Consider the following 23,125-nt stretch of genomic DNA (forward strand, 5'->3'; position numbering starts at 1 on the left):
TGCTCATCTTTCTTATCTCTGAAATGACCTCTATCTTCCCAGCTTATTTTTTCTCCCTAACCTGAACGGTTGAGCATATTTTGAAACTAGTCAATGAACAGTAGGCACCTTCAGATTTTATTTTACAATAAATAGGTAAGGTATCCTAATAAAATAAAGTTTATCCTAGAAATACATCTGTGAAATGGAGCATTATATGAACGTTAAAACTAAAATTTATATGCAAAAGTTGCATGGGGCAGAAGTGTGATGGGCTGCACAGGAAATGTTTGTAACCTCATTTAATTATTGTTTGATTGATTGATTGATTTCTACCTCTTGGAATAAAAATACACTTGGCAGGTAACATAAACATCAGATTTGTTCTAGATGGTTTCAAACATGTAAACCAACCATTTGCATCTCTGCTTGGATTTATAGTTAATATCCCCAAAACATTGTTCAATGAATCAAAGATTAGCATTTACATTTTAAAAAAGTGTACTGTTTGGCAGCTCTTACTTTTTATTTCTATCTCTTTCAATCTGACTAGCTTTTCCATTAGTTCATCTCAGCAAAATGTATGCCCTCAGAAAAAATGTATTCTTTAACTTTTTATTAATTCCAGACTTGTCCAAGTCGCTATATATTGCCAATCATGAGAGTCCTTATAGAGTGCCAGCTTAAAAAAGACAAGTCATTTGTGACCATAGGAAGTTTACATTCTTGGATAAAGACTATAAACTAAACCATTCATTTGAAAGAAAATGTTTATTATTAGGCTTCAATAGTTCCAAAGTTTGCAGAATTCAAACAATGTTTTGAAAAACATACAACTACACGGAAATTAAATTTAGTGTTTGGTCAAGTTGCATAAGTATACTCTATATTGTAATAGTGCACTTTTACTATATTAAATATGTTTGTAAAAATGCATGCTGATAAAACATTTCATTCTGTGTTCTGATAAAATTCGAAAAAAGTTATTTCTTAGTTTGTAGAATTTTAACCATCATGCATGAAGATTCCACCCCTTTTACTTTGAGGGAAGAGGACCCTTAAGATGAGTTTGCAGGGCAAAAATTCATCTAGTCCTATGAAAGAAGTCTGCCCTATTTAACTTTTGGTCTGCAAATACCAAATCACAGACTACCACATCTGCTTTATTAAATATTTGTCATGGAATGCAATGTTCGTATTTTGGTGGTGCATAAGTGAATATGCCGTTCTAATTGTTCTGAGCTACAAATGGCAGACATTCCTGAAAGCAAGTTGCTATTTATAACACTGTTATACATTTTCTTCTCATGATAACGACAACAGCTGACAAGAATGCAGGCCATCTTGCCTATTTGCTTTAGTGCAGTTCCATTCCATCCACATTTTTCTCATAGCATGTTGTTCTTCAACATCCCATTTTAAGAGGTTCCCTAATTCCAAGACGGGTATCTGTTCATAATTTTGGCAAAGTTCCCTGCACTTGAGAAAGAAAGAAGTGTTTATTGCAGACCTCCTCTTTGATGCTAACAATATTTATCTTGCTGATATTAATTTCATTTTGGTTTTAATTATTGACTGGTTGCATATATCACTGATCTTGTTCCTCAAGAATATGTCTTCTTCCTGAACAGCATTATTATTGACATAATTGTATTTACTGAATTTTCTAATTTACATTCAGTTTAACTATTACTTTATCAGATAGGTGAAACTAGGTTTGGAAATTTGTGGTGCAAGGATTGATTTAAGGATCTCAAGATAAAGTAATAGCTAATGTCTGGACTGATGCAGTTTAGTTTCATTGATTTAGATTTTCAGTTTCTGCTTGCATATAGACATGACAAATAAATAGTTGGCTTTGTATGTACTTTCAGTGTAGCACTGCCAGTTCTTACATGTAATTCATATTAACTTATTTCACAAATATTGTACGCTGCCCAATCAAAGGCTCTTAAAATGTTCACAACAATTAATATAAAACAGGTTTGTTTTCAAAAAAGAGAAACACTATCAAAATCAACACAAAAACCAAAGAATTAAACATAGGCTTTGTACACACTTAAGCAATGATCAGGACAATATATAATAACATTCTATCCAACGATCACCTACATTTAAGCCTAAAAAACTATGATATCCTTCACCTCTTTCCTAAATAATATTAGAGAGAGTATAAGTATTGGGGCCCAGAGCACTTGATATGATGGGGCATCCCCCAAATGGCCTTTTTCTATGATCTATGATTCTATGATCTATCTATGATTTCTATGACTCAAGCGGAGAGAACTTGCCCTGAGGATTACCCACACAGTTATATCGGTCACACTATCAATATAAATGCAGCTGGAGATCATTTCAGCTTCCTGATGGCTACTGGCAGAAAAGCTGTCTCTTGCCTTAGTGGTCAATGCAGAAGTCTCATAGCAGCCACTATATCACCTCAATCTATTGCTCCCCTTCCCTCAGCAGTAATAAGGCAGCCTTCTCTAAGGTAAAGCTAAAGGTTCCCCTCGCACATATGTGCTAGTTGTTTCTGACTCTAGGGGGCAGTGCTCATCTCCGTTTCAAAGCCGAAGAGCCAGTGCTGTCTAAAGACGTCTCCGTGGTCATGTGACCAGCATGACTAAATGCCAAAGGTGCACTGAACGCTGCTACCTTCCCACCAAAGTGATCCCTATTTTTCTACTTGCATTTTTACATGCTTTCGAACTGGGAGGTTGGCAGAAGCTGGGACAGGTAACGGGAGCTCACACCGTTACATGGCACTAGTGATTTGAACCACCGAACTGCCGACCTTTCTGATCGACAAGTTCAGCATCTTAGCCACTGAACCACTGCGTCCCTTCATATATAAAATGTATATTCCTTGAAAAGAATTGTTCATGATTTTTGAAGTTTAGGAATTCAGATTGTTGTCCTTATTTGTCCTCCATTTTTCCACTCTAGTTCTCTAGTAATTTTCAGAGACGACAGCTCTGCCATGTTCTCCGCTGCTGTTCCCTTAATTAAAGTTTCTGTTCTTCTGTTCTCTCCTTGTTTATCCTAAGCAGCTCTCTCCTTCAACTAATGATGGACAGTTAGTGCCTTGTTTCTCTTCTGAGAAAATATATAAATATGAATAAGACATTCTGCCTTCTTACTCATTATTTTCCCATTTGTTTCTCCTTCCAATAGTTCTACAGATTCTAGCCTTTTGACATACCTAAAAAAAAAACTTCTGTTTTGGGGCATTTCTAACAAGCCTCAATTAAAAGTATATTATGGAGGGAATCCCCTACATTAGATTTCAAGACACTTTGGCAGCAGAGAGAAGCTCTTCTAAATTATTCTGAGAAAGCAGTTGAAGTTAGTAAAAAAAAATACTTTAATTTTGGTACATTATTTCTGCAGACTGTACCCATTAAGTTTTGATTTGTGCTTAATAGGACTGCTTGTGGTTTTTAAAAAGTATATTTGGTAATGCTTAAACTTGTTTTATTGTTCTCAATTTGATCGCTTAGCAATGAATTGCATGGATTCTGTCTAGAGACATGTTATGTGTAACTCTATCAAATTATTTGCATCCTTGGAATAACTACAAATGCAACAAGAGTAGATCTGTACTATCTAATCCCTCTAGGAATCTCCTGCAGTTTCTTAGAGTCTGCAACAGATTTCCTACTTAAACTAATAGCTCCAAAACCTTCAACTCAATTGGCATTGGTCTAATTCTGATGAAGAAATTGGAGCATGATTTCCAAATATCACACTGCCATATTTGATCCCAATTTTTAAACAAAACTGAGGATACTGAAACAGTTCAACAACTGTCATGAACGCCATGAAAGCCTGACTTATGTGAACCAAGGTGGTTGAATATTAAAATCAGATCCATAGAATGTTAGCAACATCTAGACTATTTTTCCTATCTATTAATATCTCAATTTTTCATTTAGATAAATTACGGTGGTTTGCTATTTCATTGTATATGATTGTTTTCACATGCAGTACAGCATAAAATAAATGCATTATTAAAAAAAAACATAGTATTCTAGTACTTAGCAAGTACTAGCAATGTTTGAGACCTTTAGATAGTGTTTAATAATAAATTGACATGCTTTTCCATTACTGAACGTGTAGGGGCACTGCAACTCTGTAATAAAAAGTGTTGAGACGAATTGGTACAAGCTCTACAAGTACCTTGCAGAAATTACACTTTGTTAAACAAATTCTGCCTCTGCACAAATATGTATATCTCTTGCAAATTTTAGGGTTTAAATATTGTATTCAAAGTATTATTAGGTAGATTGGTATGGAAAAATAATCTTATTAAACTAATGCTAATTTTTCTATTTTCTTTCTATTCTATTTGACCTAAACTGATTTGATGATAAGAAAGAATATATAAATACATCTTAATTAACATATTCTAGAATAATAAGTATGATAATTAGTATTTGTATGTATCTACTCAGATATATACAATAAAAATGTAGTTAAATCTAATAATCCAATGTACTTAAAAATCCAAATGAACAAACAGAAAAGTAATATAATTTTGGGGTATTCATTCCTTAATACTCTTTTCTCTATTTCTTTCACAGATATACTGAGCAAAGAAAAACTGTTAATATCACTTCTTCCTCTCCAGCAGTGATCAGTGAAAGTTTATTACTTTTATAAAGTATTGACTATGATATGCTTAGCAGTCTTTGAGGACTGGTGGGCATTTAGATATTAGAATTAGCATACTAACTTGACTGGATTTATATGTTGCTTTTAATGCAGTATATAATGAAAAACGTTATGTATAGAAATTAGGATTGTACAATATAGGCTACATTTATTATAAATAGTTAAGATTAAGGAAAAAATGGCCATAGCAGCTATCCTATAACCATTAAAATACAACTTCATTTTAAGGAAAAATAATAACATTGAGATAGGAAAAATATCAGCCAATATACATATTTCAGTGCAGGTGTATAGATGTATACCTTGTATAGATGTATACCTTGGTCGAAACAAGTTTTCTCTGAATTAATATGGAGGTAGTCCTTGACTTACAGCAATTCAAAGTTGCAACGGAACTGAAAAAAGCAACCTATGACCGTTTTTCACAGTTACAACCTTTGCAGCATCCCCGTGATCATGTGATCAACTTTCAGATGCTTGGCCACTGGTTCAGCGTCACAGGATTATGTGATCCCCTTTTGTGACCTTTTGATAAGCGAAGTCAATGGGGAAGCCAGAGTCACTGAATAACCATGTGACTAACTTAATGACTGCAGTGATTTACTTAACTGTGGCAAGAAATGTAAAATGGGGCCAAACTCGCTTATCAAATTTGTCACTTAATACCATAAACTTTGGGTTCACTTGTGGTCATAAGTCAAGGACTACTTGTATATATGTAACCTACAGATATGTTGTGTACACATATTTCTTCAACTCTCTGGTCTTCATAATTCAGTAGTTTTATAACTCAAACACTGAAAATATATGAACTGCTGGATCTAACTTTATCCTTATCTAACATCATTAATACTGGCAAGATAAATCTGGAAAGCTCCCAACCAAGGGATGATGATCCTGATGATAATGAAGAAGATTTATATGATCATTGCCTTCTCCTTCAAGGGGTGCCATAATTTTTGCGACTTCATGACTAACAATACAAATTATACAAATGTATACAATACTGATGATAATACTGCTTGTAAGCTGTTTGAATCCTTAACATAAACATGCTTTTATCATGGTTGGAATTGCAGGGAATCGAAGAATTGAGCAAGTATATACAGTGTGATTTTGAAAAACAAAACTCACATTTCATGAAGCATACATTGAAAATACTTTTTCTTCCTTGTTGGGAGCCTTTGAAATCATTTTGGGAGGGGAAATAAATAAACAGAAGAATGTGATTGATACTTCTCACTGAAAATAGAAAACTTTAGCTATGAGAAATAATGTATGGTAATTTATAAATATTGCTTTCATCATAGCCTCTGAAGATCCCAATGATAATTTGTGAATAGATAACTTTTATAGGGAATTTCTTCCTTTTTTGGAAGTAGGCTGAATATGTAAATGATCGGAATGGCAATTGGCATATCATTAGTACATCAGAAGTAAGCTGTGGAAAATGTGAAGAACCGATTCATGCATATTAACAAAAGTACTTTAGAATTTAAGCTTTTCATTCAGTGCTTGTACCCCTTCTTGAGTTTCATTCTTCCCCATGGATTGCCCCCCTTCTTTAACTATCTGTACAGACCCTTTTCTTCCCCCCCCAAAAAACCTCCCCCATCTCTGTTCAATGGATAATCTGTAAAGTTCATTGCTGCCACTGCTGCTTTGAGTGGGAGAGTTGTTTTGCCCATTTCGTACCAGCTTTGTTACTATGCAGTATTTTTCGGCTGTTTTTGCTCATTATCATACAGCTGGTATTTAGAAGAGTGAGGCAGGCAGAAGCTGCACTGTCTGCAAGTATAAGAAGTTCTTTTGCATTTGGGAAACTGGCAGATGGGGCATGTGTTTTAAACGGATTTTGCTGATAGCAGACTACATTAAAAATCATTCTGAGAAAGACTAAGGTCAGCCTATGAATTCAGAACTTGAGAGGTATTCAGCTTTTGGAAACCCTTTTTAGAATATAAATTAACGGACGAAAGTGGAAAATGCACAACAGTCTACTTAATTTTCCCATTTGATGATATGACTTGTTCATTATCTATTAGCCTTTTTTATCTCACTGAAAGGCAAAGCATAAATATTTTAGTAAAGAAACGATAGTTATAAATTAGGTAAATAATCACAAGACCATTGTAAAATATACCTTTGTACATAAAAGGACCTAGGTAGTAGAACCTAATATGTTACGTTTCAGAATTTTAATGGACTACAGAGCCACTGCAGATAAACAGAGAGCACTGAACCAAAAATCTTACACAAATCAACATCTTCCTATTTTGAGGGAGGGAAGTTGTTTCTACTTGAAGATAGATGTTATCCAATATTAAACTGAACACATTTAAATAAACTGCTTGCATAAATATCCTAGATGATATTCTATTAGATGATATTTATATAATTCTATCAATAGCTGCAATCAGCAGGCATCCTTTACAAGCATTTTTGTCCTAAAACTTCAAAATCATCAATAATGGACTTGAATTGATTATTTAATAATTTATGTCAAGTCCAAACTCTAGAATAAATGTAGTCATGCATAAATTGAAAGATTCTGTTACATTTGATTCATCCCATAGGAATTATAATAGCAACATCATGAAGAAAAGAAATGCAAACTTTGTTTTAAAGTAATAAATATGAGATAAAATAATAATAAATATGTTGACATTATAAAAATAGAGAAATGATATAGTCAGAATTAAAAATTACCAGTATAAATTACCCACATATGATATGAATTGGGAGGGGGGGGAGGTTAATGCCAAAAATCTGGGAATTTAAAATTGAGCAGATCCAGAAATCTTGACCAGCTAAGTCAAAATGCCTTTCTTTTGGCTGAAAAGAAAATGTAACATGCACATGATCCCATTGTAGCAAATCAGTTATAAAGTTATCCTTCGATGATAGAGATTGTAAGAAGCTATATATTTTTTTGTTTACATCATCCCCAAACTACTTCACGTTATAATACAGTTTTAATGTTTCTACTTGCTTGAATGCCTTTTCTCATACTATCAATTGCAGCAGCTTCATGGAAATATTATTTGAACTGAGATGCAGCAGAGAATATTGTAGTGATTCTATTCATATTTGAGCAGTTATTTTGGAAAATATTTTGGAACAGTAGTTGGGCATGTTTTTATTTATTTTTTGGGATTAGTTTTTAAAGTCACGTAAAATTCCACATTTCTACAGAAAATAATAAAGTAATGATTTTATGTACAAATCTGTTTTTTCCTTGTGATATAGGTGAAGCCATGGGAATGCTAAAACAATGTCTAGCCATAGTAACTGATTTTAGACCCAGAACAATAAGACTCAGATCAGATTTGTCCAGAAAAAGGGCATTCAACCTTCAGTTATTATATGAGCTGTATGCTCTCCAAGAGAATAAGACTTCCAGTTTGGAAGCTGATTTATTTTTGTCCTAAAATATTTGTTATTTTTAAATGAAAGGATTATTGTCTTTTCCTTTAAAAAAAAAAATCTTATGAGAGCATGCTAGCTGTGAGATTATTGAAGGAATTGGAAACGTCTAGCTCAAAGTTGCTTTGGCCTGCCAGCTCAAGCTATCAATCAGAGGTTCCCAAACTTTTTCAGACTATGAAACCTATTAATTAAAAAAAAATTCATGGAACCCCTTATCAAGAGATAAAGCTATAAGGATAGAAAAATGGCTGTATTTGAAAGCTTATTTTATTTTATTTTTGCCTTTCATCTCTCCAAAAAGTATGTAACTGAATTGAATTGAAAAACTACCATTATCTCAATTTGCTGTTCTTGCCGTCATTTTTGAAGGAATATTGTTAATGATCATAATTTACTAGAGCAGATTAGCTAAAAACTATTAAATATAAATTTATCTGCAAATATTCAGTAGGGATGTTTTCAGTCAGATATCCAATTCTCTAAAACTTTTCATTTTTCCATCCCCAGACCAGTCTGGCCACTTTCTTTAAAAAGTGGATAATCAAAAATGCCAAGTATGGAGAAAATCAAAGACAAACTGGACAATTTAATATAATTTAAGTCCTCTTTTTATTATTAAAAAGGTATTGGTCTTTCAGATTGTTTCATCCTTATTTATTTATAATAAAGTATATGCTGTTTGTATCACAAAGACGCCATACATAAAAAAATAAATACAGCAATGTTATACATTATAAGTAGTAAAAGAAAGGCAATAAGAAATCAACGGTGCTGTAACTTATTCACACCACATACAGATAGTCGTCAACTTAAGACCATTCATTTAATGACAGTTCAAATTTATGATGGTGCGGAAAAAAGTAATTTATGACCCATTCTATAAGTTACAACTGTCACAATATCTCTACTGTCACGTGATTTCAGTTGTGGTTGCTTGGAAACCAGCCTGCATGTAGGAGAGTTGCAACTCTTGCACTCCCAGGATCATGATTTATGGCCTTCCCAGCTGGCTTCCAACAAGTAAAGTCAATGGGGAAAGTCAGATTCATTTAACAACTATATATTTGCTTAACATCTGCATAATTTGGTTAATGCATACAGTGATCTGCTTAATAACTGTGGGAAAAATGGACGTAATATTGAATCACATGATGATTCAAAAGCTGCATGGCTTAGCAACTGGAATTCCAGTCCTAATTGTGGTTGTAAGTCAAAAACTACCCATATTATTTTCTTCTATTCCCCAAAGGCCCTGGGACAGTTAGATATTAACAATCTTATGAAATTAGAAAGGAAGGAGACACTTCTCTGTGAAAAACCACCTTTGGGACAACCATGACTTGGATGACTGAGAATCTCCATAGACATCAGGTTGGAATCAGAGGTGAATTGTTCCAGGTTCGGCCCGAATCGGGCGAACCAGTAGTGGTGGCAGCGGCAGACTCCGCCCACCCGCCCGGACACTTCTGCGTATACGATTCTGCACTTCAAGCGAACCGGTAGTTAAAAAATGGAAGCCCACCACTGGTTGAATCCTTACACAGCTACATGTGCCTATGTCCAGTCCCCTGTGAATTCCATTGACCTTTATCTAGCGCCAATTTGCCTTGACCATTAGTGGATTGTATTATTGGGGATAGGTAGCATGTAATAAATGGTTAGCGCTTTGAACTCGGCTCTGTTTCTAGTTACTTGTGTCTGACATTCTTAATTGCAAGGTATTTCTTCATGATGAATGTATGTGCGTGGGGACTTAATGTTTTATTACATTAATGAAGGCTTTTCTTTAAGCATTGAGAATGATTTAGTGAATAACATCTTATCATTAAATTATCAAAAGCAATTTAAGTAACAATGACCTTTCAAGATAAAAGCTTTATTAGCTTTGAACTTGTCATCTGCTACTTTTAAGTACTATCGAGTTTATTCTGTCACCCTCAAGTAGATTTATTTAGGTGAATTGATGGAGATTTTGCTGTTACACAATCAAGCAAAGCAAGGTGCTGCAAAAGTTCCTGACACTTAAAAAGGTTATAAAACATTTCCTACTCTAAAAAGACATTGAATTCAACTTAGTTGTTAAAAGGTAGTAACTGTGTGTTCTAGTCTTTCCTTAGGCATGAAAGATGCCTAGATGACTTTTAATCAGTAACACACTCTCTCAGCCCAATTCATCTCACAGTATTCTTGGGGGAAAATTGGTAAAGGAAGGAAGGTATGTTTGCTGCCTTGAGTTATTTATAAAAAATAATAAAAGGGGGGGATAAAAAAATATCAACACCCCCAAACCTTATGGCTAGGGCAAATGCCTTTTATATAAAAAAGTGAAATGCTTGTGAATCAATGTCTCTTTATCACTAACTCTTTTATCAGAATAAAAAGAGGCTTGTTTTCTTGCCATAGGGAAATCTCTGAGGATACAGATTTAAAAGACCTTTACTTTATAACTCATGTATAGAAATTGTTCAAATAAATTTTCCCATCAGCTTGAGGAGTATTTTCTGGTCTTGCAACATAGAAAAGTAATTGATTTGATTTGGATATAATGTGTTCACTTACCTTTTCTGTTGAAACCTTGCTCTGTATGAGCTTTTATAAGACCCTGAATGACAATAAGTTGAAAAAAAAACCTTAAAAGAACTTGCTGAAACCTCTGCATTCTAGAGATTTATTATTTTTGTAATTACTTCAGAGGGATCACAGCTTGGATAAGGTGATATACCGTAAATTAAAGTAGGATTTTGTTTTCATTTTCAAGAAAAAATATTGTCAATGGGCATATATGAAACTTTTCTCCTTAATGTTTCTTGGATTTGCAGTATTTTCTGATCAGAAGGTGATCTGTAATAAGACCTAGCCTAACTATATATTATGTAGACATACATCTGTAACATAAAGCAATACCACTTTGATTTAGTGGTTAAGGCACCATGCTAGAAAATGGGAGACTCTTGAGTTCAAGTCCTTCCTTAGCCATGAAAGCTCAAGTACACCATCTACTTCCTTAAGACACAGAATAAAACCTTCCCAGCTAACGAATAACATCTTTATCTTCAAATCATGTTGCAATGCCCCAAGACAAAAAAAATCAGATCATATATTTCCTTTAGGACACTTCAGAATCTTAAATGTTTTTCGATCAGGATCATAAGTGATAGGTCTATGTTCTATGTCAGTGGTAGTCAACCTAGTCCCTACCGCCCACTAGTGGGCGTTCCAGCTTTCATGGTGGGCGGTAGGGGTTTGCTGTAACTCTGCTTTATAAATTTTATAAAGTAAAGTTACTTTCCTACTTTATAAATCACCATTACTGTGGAACTGGTGGGCGGTTAGAAATTTTTACTACTAACAGATACAAAAGTGAGCGGTAGGTATAAAAAAGGTTGACTACCCCTGTTCTATGTTATCCAGAGACATGTTAAAATCCTCAGGGACTATCAAATTTAGGCATTCCACTGCCAATTTGTAGATAGAATCATCTTTTGCATCAAGGTCTCACATCCAATTTAAATGCATTACAGAACCTCTGAAAGCCATCAAGCTTTCCCAAATGACAACCACTACCTCATCTTTGATAGTGACACCGTGGCTCAGTGCCTAAGACGCTGAGCTTGTCGATCAGAAAGGTTGGCACTTCAGTGGTTTGAATCCATAGTGCTGCGTATCAGAGTGAGCGCCCCTTACTTGTCCCAGCTTCTGCCAACCTACAATTCGAAAGGACGTAAAAATGCAAATAGAAAAATAGGAATCACCTTTGGTGGGAAGGTAACAGTGCTCCGTGCACCTTCGGCGTTTAGTCATGCCGGCCACATGACCACGGAGATGTCTTCGAACAGTGCTGGAGATGACCATTGCCTCCTAGTGTCAGGATCAACTAGCACATATGTGTGAGGGGAATCTTTACCTTTACCTTACCACCTCTTCCTTGCTCTGGAGTCCAAGCTGATAACACATAGGAAATCCAGACAGGCACAATTTTGAAAGAGAAACACTGGCCCTCTGGGTCTACCAAGTTTCATTTATATATGGCAAGTAGGCTGCTTTTTTCATTATCATTTGTAAGGATGGTCTTATTGTAATTGTTCTGGTCTTTAAGAGCAACAACAAGCACTATCAATAAAGGGCATAAAACTATAGGAATAGCCTTCTTTTTCCCCAACATTCATCCATTAATTGGATGAATAGCAAAGACAATAAATGTTCCTTTTTTATCCAAAATAAACAAGATGACAACTATATATTCATTTTAGACTTCATTTTAAGACCTCATTTTAAGTAATTTGCTTTCTGTATAATACTATATAATACAGTTCTGAATCAATCTGTCTGCTTGCCTGTCTGTCTGTGTTTCTAATCCACCACGGCAGTTTTAAGATATTGCGATAATATCCTATATGATTTCAAAATTCTCAACTATACCAACATAAATGGAGCACTATTTTATTATAGGTCACTGGTAATGAAGAAATTATAGAGTGGAACTCAATATTAGTTCCTCAATTTTGAATGTTGGCTTCCTAATAAGTTTTCTTCATCTTCTTCCTCATATAATTTTTATAATTAATAATTTAGCTTTTATGTTTGCTAACTTTAAATTTTAAAAATTGTTCTTGTAACTATTTAAAATAATTGTGCATGAGTAAATAATCTGCACTTACTTAGGTTGCAGCTTGAGGGAGCTGGTTGCCTTCTCTAACAGCTCAAGAGTATTCATGATTCCTTCATCCTCACTTGATTCTTGTTGATGCCTGATTTATTTATTATTATTACTGGAAAGTTGTTAAGTTGTTAAATAAGTATTTGTTTTTGACAGACTTAATCTTGGCCCCTCAATTCTTCTTGTAAATTGTGGGTATAAGACTTTCCTTCCTTACTGTGAGACAACAGCCTAATTTCCTGTAAATTTTAATGTTTATTGCCTTATTTAATACCAGCTTTTCCCTGAATATTTACCTATTTTGGAGAATTTGTCATAATAAGATGAAATACAGGAATCCATTAAACTATGCAACATAACTGTTTTGAAGAGAATAGAGGTATATCCAAAAAAATAATGATTAAAATAGCATTAATTTCTTTCTTCCTGTAGAATTTTGTTTTACATGCCAATGATACAAAATGTATATAATAACTGTATCAAGAATCATTGGAGAATCATTATTGGTGTAATAATTCTGATTTACTATTTTGTGGTATATTATTAGTACAATAATTTGTGAGATGCCTGGTTAATACAAATTTTATATATATATACCGTATAATTCAGACTAAATATAGAATTATTTTTAAACATCTATTTGACTTGGACAGTTGGGCACAGGAAGGAAGATCCTGGCCAAACCTTTTCTCTGACATATTAGATTTTATATTTAAGGATGTAAAATGAACATTTTGTTTGACTTTCCCCATAGCCATCATCGACAAATATACTTTAAAACTTTTTAAATGGTTTGCATCTAAGACATGTATTTGGCCACTGAGTTACTTCTTGTCTATAAATCTGTTGTGTTCTAAATTGAATTTTGTACTGTGTGATATTTCAAATAGATTTTTCCATTATTTATTTTATTATTACATTTAATTTATTAGATTTTTATCCTATCTTTATTACTTTATGTAAGTCAAGATGATAAGCATACATAATATTCCTTCTATTTGTACTGTAGTAGTAACTGTTTGAGGTGGGGTGGGCTCAGAGAGATTGGCTGCCATGCTTGAGGATGGACTACATTTCATTGTCTCTAGATTTCTAGACTACATCAAACTGGTTCTGCTATTTGTGAATTACGTATGTATAAGTGGTGGGTTTCAAATTTTTTTAGAACCTCTTCTGTAGGTGTGGCCTTCTTTGTGGGAGTGGCCTGCCGGCCATGTGACTGGGTGGGCGTGGCCAAATTGTAAAATGTGGTGAAATTCACTCTGTTTTTGCTTAGTAACCAAAATGTTGGCTCAGAAACTCTGGCATTGAAGTGCGCAAGTCTTAAAGCTGTCAAGTTACAAGATCCTCGCACCCCTAACCCTTTAGAAAAAAAACTCCAGGGGTGTTCAAACTTGACAGCTTTAAGACTTGTGGACTTCAACTCCCAGAATTCCTCCTCTTGTTCTTCATCTTGATGATGTGTGGACGAGTGGGAGGAAGGAGCTGGAACTGGTTCTAAACAGCACTGTAGATTTGTGGGACCTCTTCTGTAGAAGAGGTTAGAACTGGCAGGAACCCACCCCTGGTATGTATGTATTTATGTATGTATGTATGTATGTATGTATGTAATATACAATATACAATATATACTGTATTGGCGCCCCATGTTTATCCTGGGGTACATATGTGTACTCTCGTATTCTAAACTGTTTCTACGATGAAATAATATAGAAACAAGTTTTTTATTCTCTAATATTTTTGGAAAATCAAATTTTCACCAGAAAATTTATCAGGGTTTTGAATTATAAAGCTTCTACATAAGCTGGCTTCCCATTCCATACTTAATTTCCAATATTCAGAGGTTATACATGGATGGAAGGGGTGATGTGACTGATCAGGGAAGAAAAGCAAACAAGATCCCACTATCTATTGTCATGAGATTGTAATTAGATGAGAATAAACATGCAATTCTTGTATGCCTTATTGGTTACTGCAATGTATATAAATAACCCTTCTCTATATAGAATTTTGAAAGTCAGTCTGGTGTAGCTGTTAAGGCATCAATGTAGAAACCAGGAGACTATGAGTTCTAGCCCTGGATTAGGCACAAAGCCAGATGGGTACTTGGGCCAATTATTTTATCTTAGCTCTAGGAAGGAGGCAGTGGTAAACCACTTCTGAAAAAGTTTGCAAGAAAACTATAGGCAATCTCTAAGAATTGTACACAACTGAACAGAAGAAAAAATACAGAATTATATCTTATGTTTCATAATATGGCAAGAATTGTACTGTTTTAGGACTGTATGCTAAGCAATTATGCTAAGCAATAGCATAAAAAGCAAGTATATAGCAATCATTAAATGGTTTAAATATTTTTTAGTCTCTGCAGCATCACTGTTATCTGGTTAAACAGATAGTCCTCAACTTAGGACCACAATTGAGCTAAAATTTCTGTTACTAAGAGAGAGAGTTGTTAAGTGAGTTTTGCCCCTTTTTATGACTTTTCTTGCCACAATTGTTAAGGGAACCACTGCTGTTAATTAAGTTAGTAACACAGTTGTTAAGCAAAGTCCTCCTTGACTTTGTTTATAAGAAAGTCTCAAAAGGTGATTACATGACCCTGGATACGGCAACTCTCATAAATATAAGTCAGTTGCCAAATATCTGAATTTTGATCACATGATTGTTGGATGCTGCAACGGTCATAAGTGGAGCAAAGAGTCGTAAGTCACTTATTTCAGTGCTGTTGTAAGTTTGAATGTTTGTCACTAAACAAACTGTTGTAAGTCGATGACTTACATATAAAATGTGTATAATTCTTACATTGCCTATGATTGGCATCAGCAGAATGATGCAAATGTGTCACAACAATCATGGTGTGTGGAGTTGCTTACTAATAGATAAGTTAGAAACTCACATATTCTATGCACACTTAAAAAGCAACAACCAAGAACCATTTTTAGCATAACAAATTACTTGAAGGGAATTTTATTCAAGTAACTAACAGACTGTAGACAAATTAAGTAGTATTTTTAAAAAATCAAAAGCATTTTCTTAATATTTTATACTACGGTATGAGGGAGGGAAAGTACAGTGTTAATGGCAAGGATGCCATATGGAGAAACTGTGAACATGCCTTCCACACAAGTGCCATACTCCATACTGCAGTAAGGAAAGCATCATGTTCAGAACATGTGATAGTTCTACTTGATTTAGCAAACTTCTGCTGATTGTTTTATTTTTGTGCATCTAGAACATACTGCATAATGTTGTACTGCTTTTACCTCCCTGCAGTATAAATTATTCTCCTTTTATAGATGTTGAACTGCTGTGTTTTGATAAATCCAGTTAGCTCTTCCTAGCAATGGCCATGACTTTGTCCATGACTTAGAGTGTTAACTGAAGAAGTGATGTTTGTTTATTCCTCTTAAAATCAACATAAGAAATCAAGAACTTCCAATTGAGGCTTGCTCTGAGTTGATACATATTTTAAAAAACAACTTAGTTCCTTTTCTTCCTTTTATTAATGAGCTGTACTTACTAATAGTAGGAACTAATCAAAGGGAACAGTCCACTGCTTGTTTTCTGATAGGATATGCAAGCCTTCCCTTTGAATGTCCCTTCTTAATAGGCTACTGTGGTGTATCTAATGGTGAAAGAGAAATGGTCACATGACTCCTGAGATATTGATTCAGTTAGATTTCTAAGTAGTGTTCATTTTTTTCATTTTTCATTTCATACTTTATGAATAAAGCCTACAATTAGTATATCTCAAAAGAAGGAATACAGATGTAAAAACACACTTTAAAAAGTATGATGGAAGCCAGTTACTATGGAAAGTCATGGAATAAACATTTTTCATTTTAGTTTTAACCAAAAAAGCAATTAGAAAGCATTTTCGGCGTGCCACATTTAAGGTGAATTAGATGATCTCACGTTGGAATTGCAGCTTAATTGTTGTCTCTTCCTGGTGGATGATGCTTAATAAGATTGGACTGAATGTTAAATATTCCAATGTCATGAGATTTTTTTTTCTCAAATAAGAAATGAGATTGCCAAAAGGAATGCTTATGTCAGGTCATTATACAATTAACTGTACTTTATGGAGCATTTTCTGTACCCATTAGATTTGGCTTAAAGGTGCAGACAGCTTGCCTGAGGGCCACAGTACACTTGTAATGGGAGAAAATTAACTTGTTTGCTGCAGCTGGCAATTTAGAATTAGCCAGTCCTATTCTGCTTGCCTAAAACGAGGGAGATAAATTATTGGCCTCGGAACGAGAGAGTTTCCGTGTTTCCCCAGTCCCAGTGGCCAATGTGAGCAAGGCATGGGGCTGCTTTAATTTCCTGCCGAAGTCCTTCCCATGCTGTATGCTCACAGGCTCCTTGGAACGGAGCACCATGTAATTGATGTGCAGTCTGCATTGCTGAAACTTGGACTGCACCATTCTCAGCGTGAGGGAAGATGTAATCCGATCTCGCTGCGCCGCTGAGGGAGGAATCCGTTCAGTCAAGGCTTTGACTGGGCAAAGTCTCCTCCAATAATCTTCCCTCCCGATCTCATTATTCCCTCAAGTTCTTCTCCGACAAGCCCCTGCGTATGTATGTATGTGTGCCGGGCGAAGCTGTTGGATCGCGGGCTTCCTTCTCGTTCGCAGCGGAGTTTGGCCGCTGGTTCTGTTGCCCAGTCTTCCTTTTCTGACGTGCCCGAGCATGTCCACACTAGAGTCTGTGACATATCTACCTGAAAAAGGTTTATATTGTCAACGACTACCAAGCAGCCGGATACTTGGCGGCACAGAATCGCTAAAGGGGAAAAATACCGACAACATGGGCTTCTATGGCACTTTAAAGATGATTTTTTACAAAGTAAGTAACTCGCGCGCTTTCGAAAGAGGCATTATTATTCTGTATGTTAGGCAGAAGAGGAAGGGAGGAAAAATCCGTATCATTGTAGATGGCTGCAGTATCTCCGAGGTTTCTCCCCCCCCCCTTCCTCTTAGTGGGTGGCTGGATGCTTAAAATTCTGTGTGCTGGATAAAGGCAAATAGCGAAAAGGCTCAGATGCGAAATGCTTTTATTTTACAATCAGCATGAGAAACCAGGGGAAGAGCAAATTATTTACCTTCGACTGAAATGGGTCTTCACATTCAGCTCAGCACTTTAAGCTTTTTTTTAAAAAAAAAGAAGACCTTCCCTCCTTATTCTCTTTTGCATATCGTCTTCACAAAAGTATTTTTATTTTATTAATGCTGCTTCCCTTGAAAAACATAATTCTATTGCTTCTATGTAAATATTTGCATCAGGGAGGAATTTTAAAGATGTGCCTGGTGCATTCCCAGGAGCAGTGCAGAAAACAGGCTACAGGATCTGTTCTTTCAAATAATAATGTTAATACTATGTAATACGTCGCTATTAAAATTCAGATGTTTTCATGAGTATTTATGAATTATGTTTTACATTATGTAGTAGCTCTGCATTAGATTACTCTGGAGGGAATGAACTTCTTTATAGGATGATGTATGATAATTTATTACGATCTTTTTTTAATACAGTGTGCATTGCAGAGCTACTGCATATTTCACGATCTAGATTAAATAGAGCTAGAAAAAGTTTATAATACAAATATTGAGGAAAATTAGAGTTTGATAACATTCTTTGGCAACTATAGAAACTGTTTTGAATATATCGTGTACTTCTGAGACAATGAAGTTGTGTTTAAAGTGGGAGTTTATGTTACAGCTCTGACTACCAAAATTTGCCCGAAGAAAAATATTTTTTTCTGTGAACGCCTTTTTTTTACTACTGCTATCCCGTAGGAAAATCAAATTAAAGATTAAAAAAAATCCTGAATAAACATGTTAATGTTAATATGGGGTTGGTCCATAGTAATATGAGGAATCCTTTTCCAGTGGTTTCCTTATTCTCCTGCACATGGGTAAAAATATGGTTTCTGTTATTCTGTGTCTTGTTTTAAAGAAGAGGCATGCTTGTAAAGAAGGTTGTTTTCTCATTTCGGTTTTTAGTTTTGTTTGGTAACATGCGGAGTTCTGCTCCATATGAGCCAGAATCATAAGATAGGTTAAGTATAAGAACAGTTTCAATACTGAGAAAGTGAAATGAATATGCAGAACAATTTACATAGCATATTGTCCAAAATGAAATGTAATGCATTGGGTGAAAGCCGATAAGTACATTTTAAAGCCTTGGAAAAAATTACTGTATCTTTGTTATCGTTACCAAAGCACCAGTACCAGCTCAATAATTAATGTATATCCATTTAATAGAAAAAATAAGTATAATTTGCTTTGAAGGGCAGTGAACCTTGGACATTACACAGGCTATTTTCAAAAACCAATATGAAAATTAGTATTGATATGATAGCAGTTATTTAAAATATCTACAATAATAAAAATCCATTGATTTCTATATTCATCATTCTGCTCAAACATATATGCTATGTTACTTAGCCACTGTAGCAAGTCATGGCTGCTTTTCAAATTCAAATTTGAAAAGTTTGCATTATAAATAGATTTTAATAAACCTGTTCTAAGCAATTTCATACAGTAATGAAACTGTATTTTATAAAATTCTTGCACACAGTTTTAATTTCAATTGCTTCCTTAGAAGTTTCTAAAAATTGCTGCGTGTATTAATAATTTGTTTGACTCAATATGCTGATTACTGGGTATATTTTCTTTTTAGATTTACTTTTAAAACAAAACCTTTATAAAAATATTCTCTGGAAGTTGGAGTCAAATCTTCATACGTTCACACTCCCCTCCCACACTATTCGGATTAGGAAAAAAATAGTTTTATTAAATCTGTCAAGAGGAGTTAGAAGTGCAAAGAAAATCTCACAGAAAAGTAATTTAATGTCCTTGATTTCTTTTCATAAAATGTTTCCCAAATAATTATGCAAGAGCCTTTTCATATATTTATTCATTCAGTTACAGGAATCCTTGAACTCTGAACAACTTGCAATTAAAAAGAAATAGAAAAAAACCCCAAATATGAAAGAACACAGCTGATCGAAAAAACCCATACAAAACCTTAGGACTTCCATAACCATCCAATTCCAAGGCCTGGGAGAATAAGCATATTTTAATTCTTTTCAGAAAGTTATTAAAGTGGGGGCAATGGGGATCTAATTTTATTCTCATCCTCCTTTGTATTTTTATGCATTTTTTTCATTCTGAGCAATTTAAAAAGCTAGTACTTGTAAACCTATGTAACCAGATTATAGAAGACAAATTATAATGTAAAAGCATGTAGCAATAAATGTAGCAAATATTCTTGAAGCCTAATAACTGGCATGCAAGATTGCACAGAAGGTTGTTGAACTGTTGGAATTATTTACGTTGTATTTTTTAAATTATAAAAGAGTGGTCATTCAAAGGGACTAAAGGGTGAATAAAAAGAGGGTCCCCCCCAAAGTAATATAAGTTGTTTATTACAGTTCTACCTTAAGGTGGTAAGCTAACATCTTTTCCCACGTTCCATTTTATAGATGAAAAGAAAGTTAGACCATGGCTCGGAGGTCCGTTCTTTTTCACTGGGAAAGAAACCTTGCAAAGTCTCAGAATATACAAGGTAATTTGCTGTAATAAACTGTCATCTGTTTTCAGATACGTTATCATATGCTGTCCAGGCACCTATTTCGTGTTTACACTCAAACTAAAATTCAGTTCTCTGCAAAGGACCGAAATTTGACATTTAAGTGCTAACTACAGAATTTTTTAAATTCTGAATTAGAAATAATGGGTTACAAGACTTTAATAGCACTGTCTCCGTGCAAAGACTCTTGCAGGTCAGGACACTTAACAGTTTACTGGATTGTTTGGAATATAGATTTGACAATATATCTGATGCTAATCATAACATTCTTGCATGCAACAGCATGATACTTCCTGACTCACTGAATTATAACCGTACCAGAGTGTGGAGTTCCATTTATAAATTAAAGCAACATACATTCATCATGAGCCAGCCTTGTCAGTTTATCAACCCTTTAATTTCTTTTGGCCAGGAATTTCAGTATCAGTGCATTCAGTTCAGCTTTACTACTAACTGGTTGCCATAACAACTAAATACAGTTCTGCTGCATTTTGTCATGTACAAATCTGCATCACTGTAAAACTTGCTTTTAACAGGTTATTTATCTATTATTTAAATATAAATTCTCTTCTAAATTCTTTATGAATTCAAATATATTCATGTATACGTTATTCACAATTATGTCTTTAACACTGCTAACTCTTAAGAAATAAAAAAAAATCATCTACCATACTCGGAATTTCCTGAACTGCAAGATGGGCAGCAGATAAATTTGATAAATATTGAGCCAGCCAATTGAGATTGAAGTTAACATTAAAAATATGAAAACTACTTCATTCTAGCATAATTGGTTTTTATTGTTTCTATTTGGGGGGCGGAGGGATATAGATACTCCTATAAAAGAATGCATTTTTTGAACACAATGTTATTATGAGGCAATGTTACTTTTTGGATTTGAATTACTGACGGAATATTTGGAATTGATTTCACATCATTTAGTAACACGTATCCATGAAATAAAAAAATCCATGAATTTTTATTAGGCAAATGAAAATAATAGTTAATACAAATGAATTCTTATTATAATCTTAAAATTATTTTATTTATTATTAAATTTATTTAACTATGAAAAACCAAATAATTTAATTTGCGCTGTAATATCATCCTTATTAGACATTAGATCCTAATTTTGCTTTCAATGGGAGAATAATGAAAAATGATAAAATAATGCTGTTAAACACAAAAAGCTATCTTATACACTGAAGCAGTTAACTGATCCATCTAGAGCAGGGATGTCAAACTTGTGGCCCGCAGATCGGATGCATCACGTGCTGGCTCTCCACCCCACCCCCAGGGTTAGGAAAGGGGAAAAAAGTCCTGATACGCCACATGACGTTTGACACTCTGGATCTAGAATATTTTTGACTTCTGGCCTCCCTAACCGTAGTCTCTGAAGTAGAAGGTTTTTTTTTTCTTAGCCCTACTTCCTGAAGTCCTTCTAACTAGAAATACTTGAAAATAGAAACCATAGCACCGTTTTTCTTTTAAACACATTTTAGTATTCCTACACAAATGTTTTTCAAATATTTAGCCATATAGTAATTGAGTCTTAGAAGAACCGGGAAGGAAATAAATCAGCGGCTCAGTATTCAAATGTATGTTAGCAATAAATGCACTGATTAGAAAAACTGAGTTTAAGCTTTGCGTTTCTGAGCAAAAATTACTGCTATTCAAACATTTTGTATGTATTTTTTATAATTCAGTCTGTTCAAAGGCAAGTCCATATGAAATATGCTTGTAATCAACAACATACCATAGAGGTTAAAATTATTTTAAAACTTGAATATTTTCCTAGCTCTACTTTGTAATACAGGTAGTCCTCGACTTACAACAGTTTGTTTAGTGACCGTTCAAAGTTACAATGGCACCGAAAAATGTGACTTAGGACCGTTTTTCACAGTTGCAACCTTTATAGCATCCCCATGATCATGTGATCAAAATTCAGATATTGGCAACTGGTTCATATTTATGCTGTGTCCCAGGGTCATGTGATTACCTTTTGCGACCTTTTGACAAGCAAAGCCAATGGGGAAGCCAGATTCGCTTAACAATTGGGTTACTAACTTATCAATTGCAATGATTCAATTAAAAACTGAGAAAGGTCATAAAATGGCCAAAACTCACTTAACAAATGTCTCACTTAACAATAGAAATGTTGGGCTCAATTGTGGTCATAAGTGGAGGACTACCTGTACTTTTAACCTGGAAGATGATTAAAATTTTATTTTTAGTTTTGATTAAAATTTATATAAAAATAATTCTAAAATTATATTTTCTGGACAATCCAGAACAGATTTGGATAGCTATAAAGGGGAGAAGGAAAAAAAGAAAGTTGAATTAGTCAGCGGTCCAGTTACATCATGATATGGTCAGTTGACGGCCACAATACCATTTGCACATTAATTATTCACAAGTAAAGATGCAATAAAATATTTGTGCATTATGCTTCTACTTTGAGTAGAAGCATACTTTGAGTAGTATTGCCAGCCCTCTATGTCTTTCTGAGCATACTATAAGCTATAAAAAACTCAACTAGGATATTTTACTCCGTACTGTTTTTACCACTCTGTTTTCAGTGGACGGTCATCATTCCATGATAACTGGACATACTAATTTTTCCTGACACGTTTTAAATTTTTTTATTGGTTTATTTGTTTTTGCATTTCAGTGTGCATCTGGAGGGGGCATGTTTGTTTGTTTGTTTGTTTTTGAAAAAACAAGTTTCATGTCTATAGTGTTGCTGTCTTTAATTCTCAGTGGCTATGTTTTTGCTCTATTTTTGTTTGC

General features: G+C 34.4%; 1 protein-coding gene across 8 annotated transcripts in view; it reads left to right on the forward strand.

Moving 5' to 3' along the window:
- The window catches only part of FBXW7 (F-box and WD repeat domain containing 7), a 122,079-nt gene that overhangs the window by 70,716 nt on the left and 28,238 nt on the right, over positions 1-23,125 (forward strand). For 3 of the 8 annotated variants that reach the window (XM_081959609.1, XM_081959613.1, XM_081959614.1), the window contains one exon: positions 20,232-20,314. In XM_081959609.1, the coding sequence (XP_081815735.1) occupies positions 20,232-20,314 (83 nt within the window). Of the gene's footprint in view, positions 1-4,562; positions 4,587-17,173; positions 17,591-20,231; positions 20,315-23,125 lie in introns of those variants that run through there. The other 5 variants (XM_081959611.1, XM_081959612.1, XM_081959615.1 and 2 more) reach the window with 5 other exon arrangements.

The sequence above is a fragment of the Natrix helvetica genome (genome assembly GCF_964273705.1).
Source record: "Natrix helvetica genome assembly, chromosome: 7".
NCBI lineage: Eukaryota > Metazoa > Chordata > Lepidosauria > Squamata > Natricidae > Natrix > Natrix helvetica.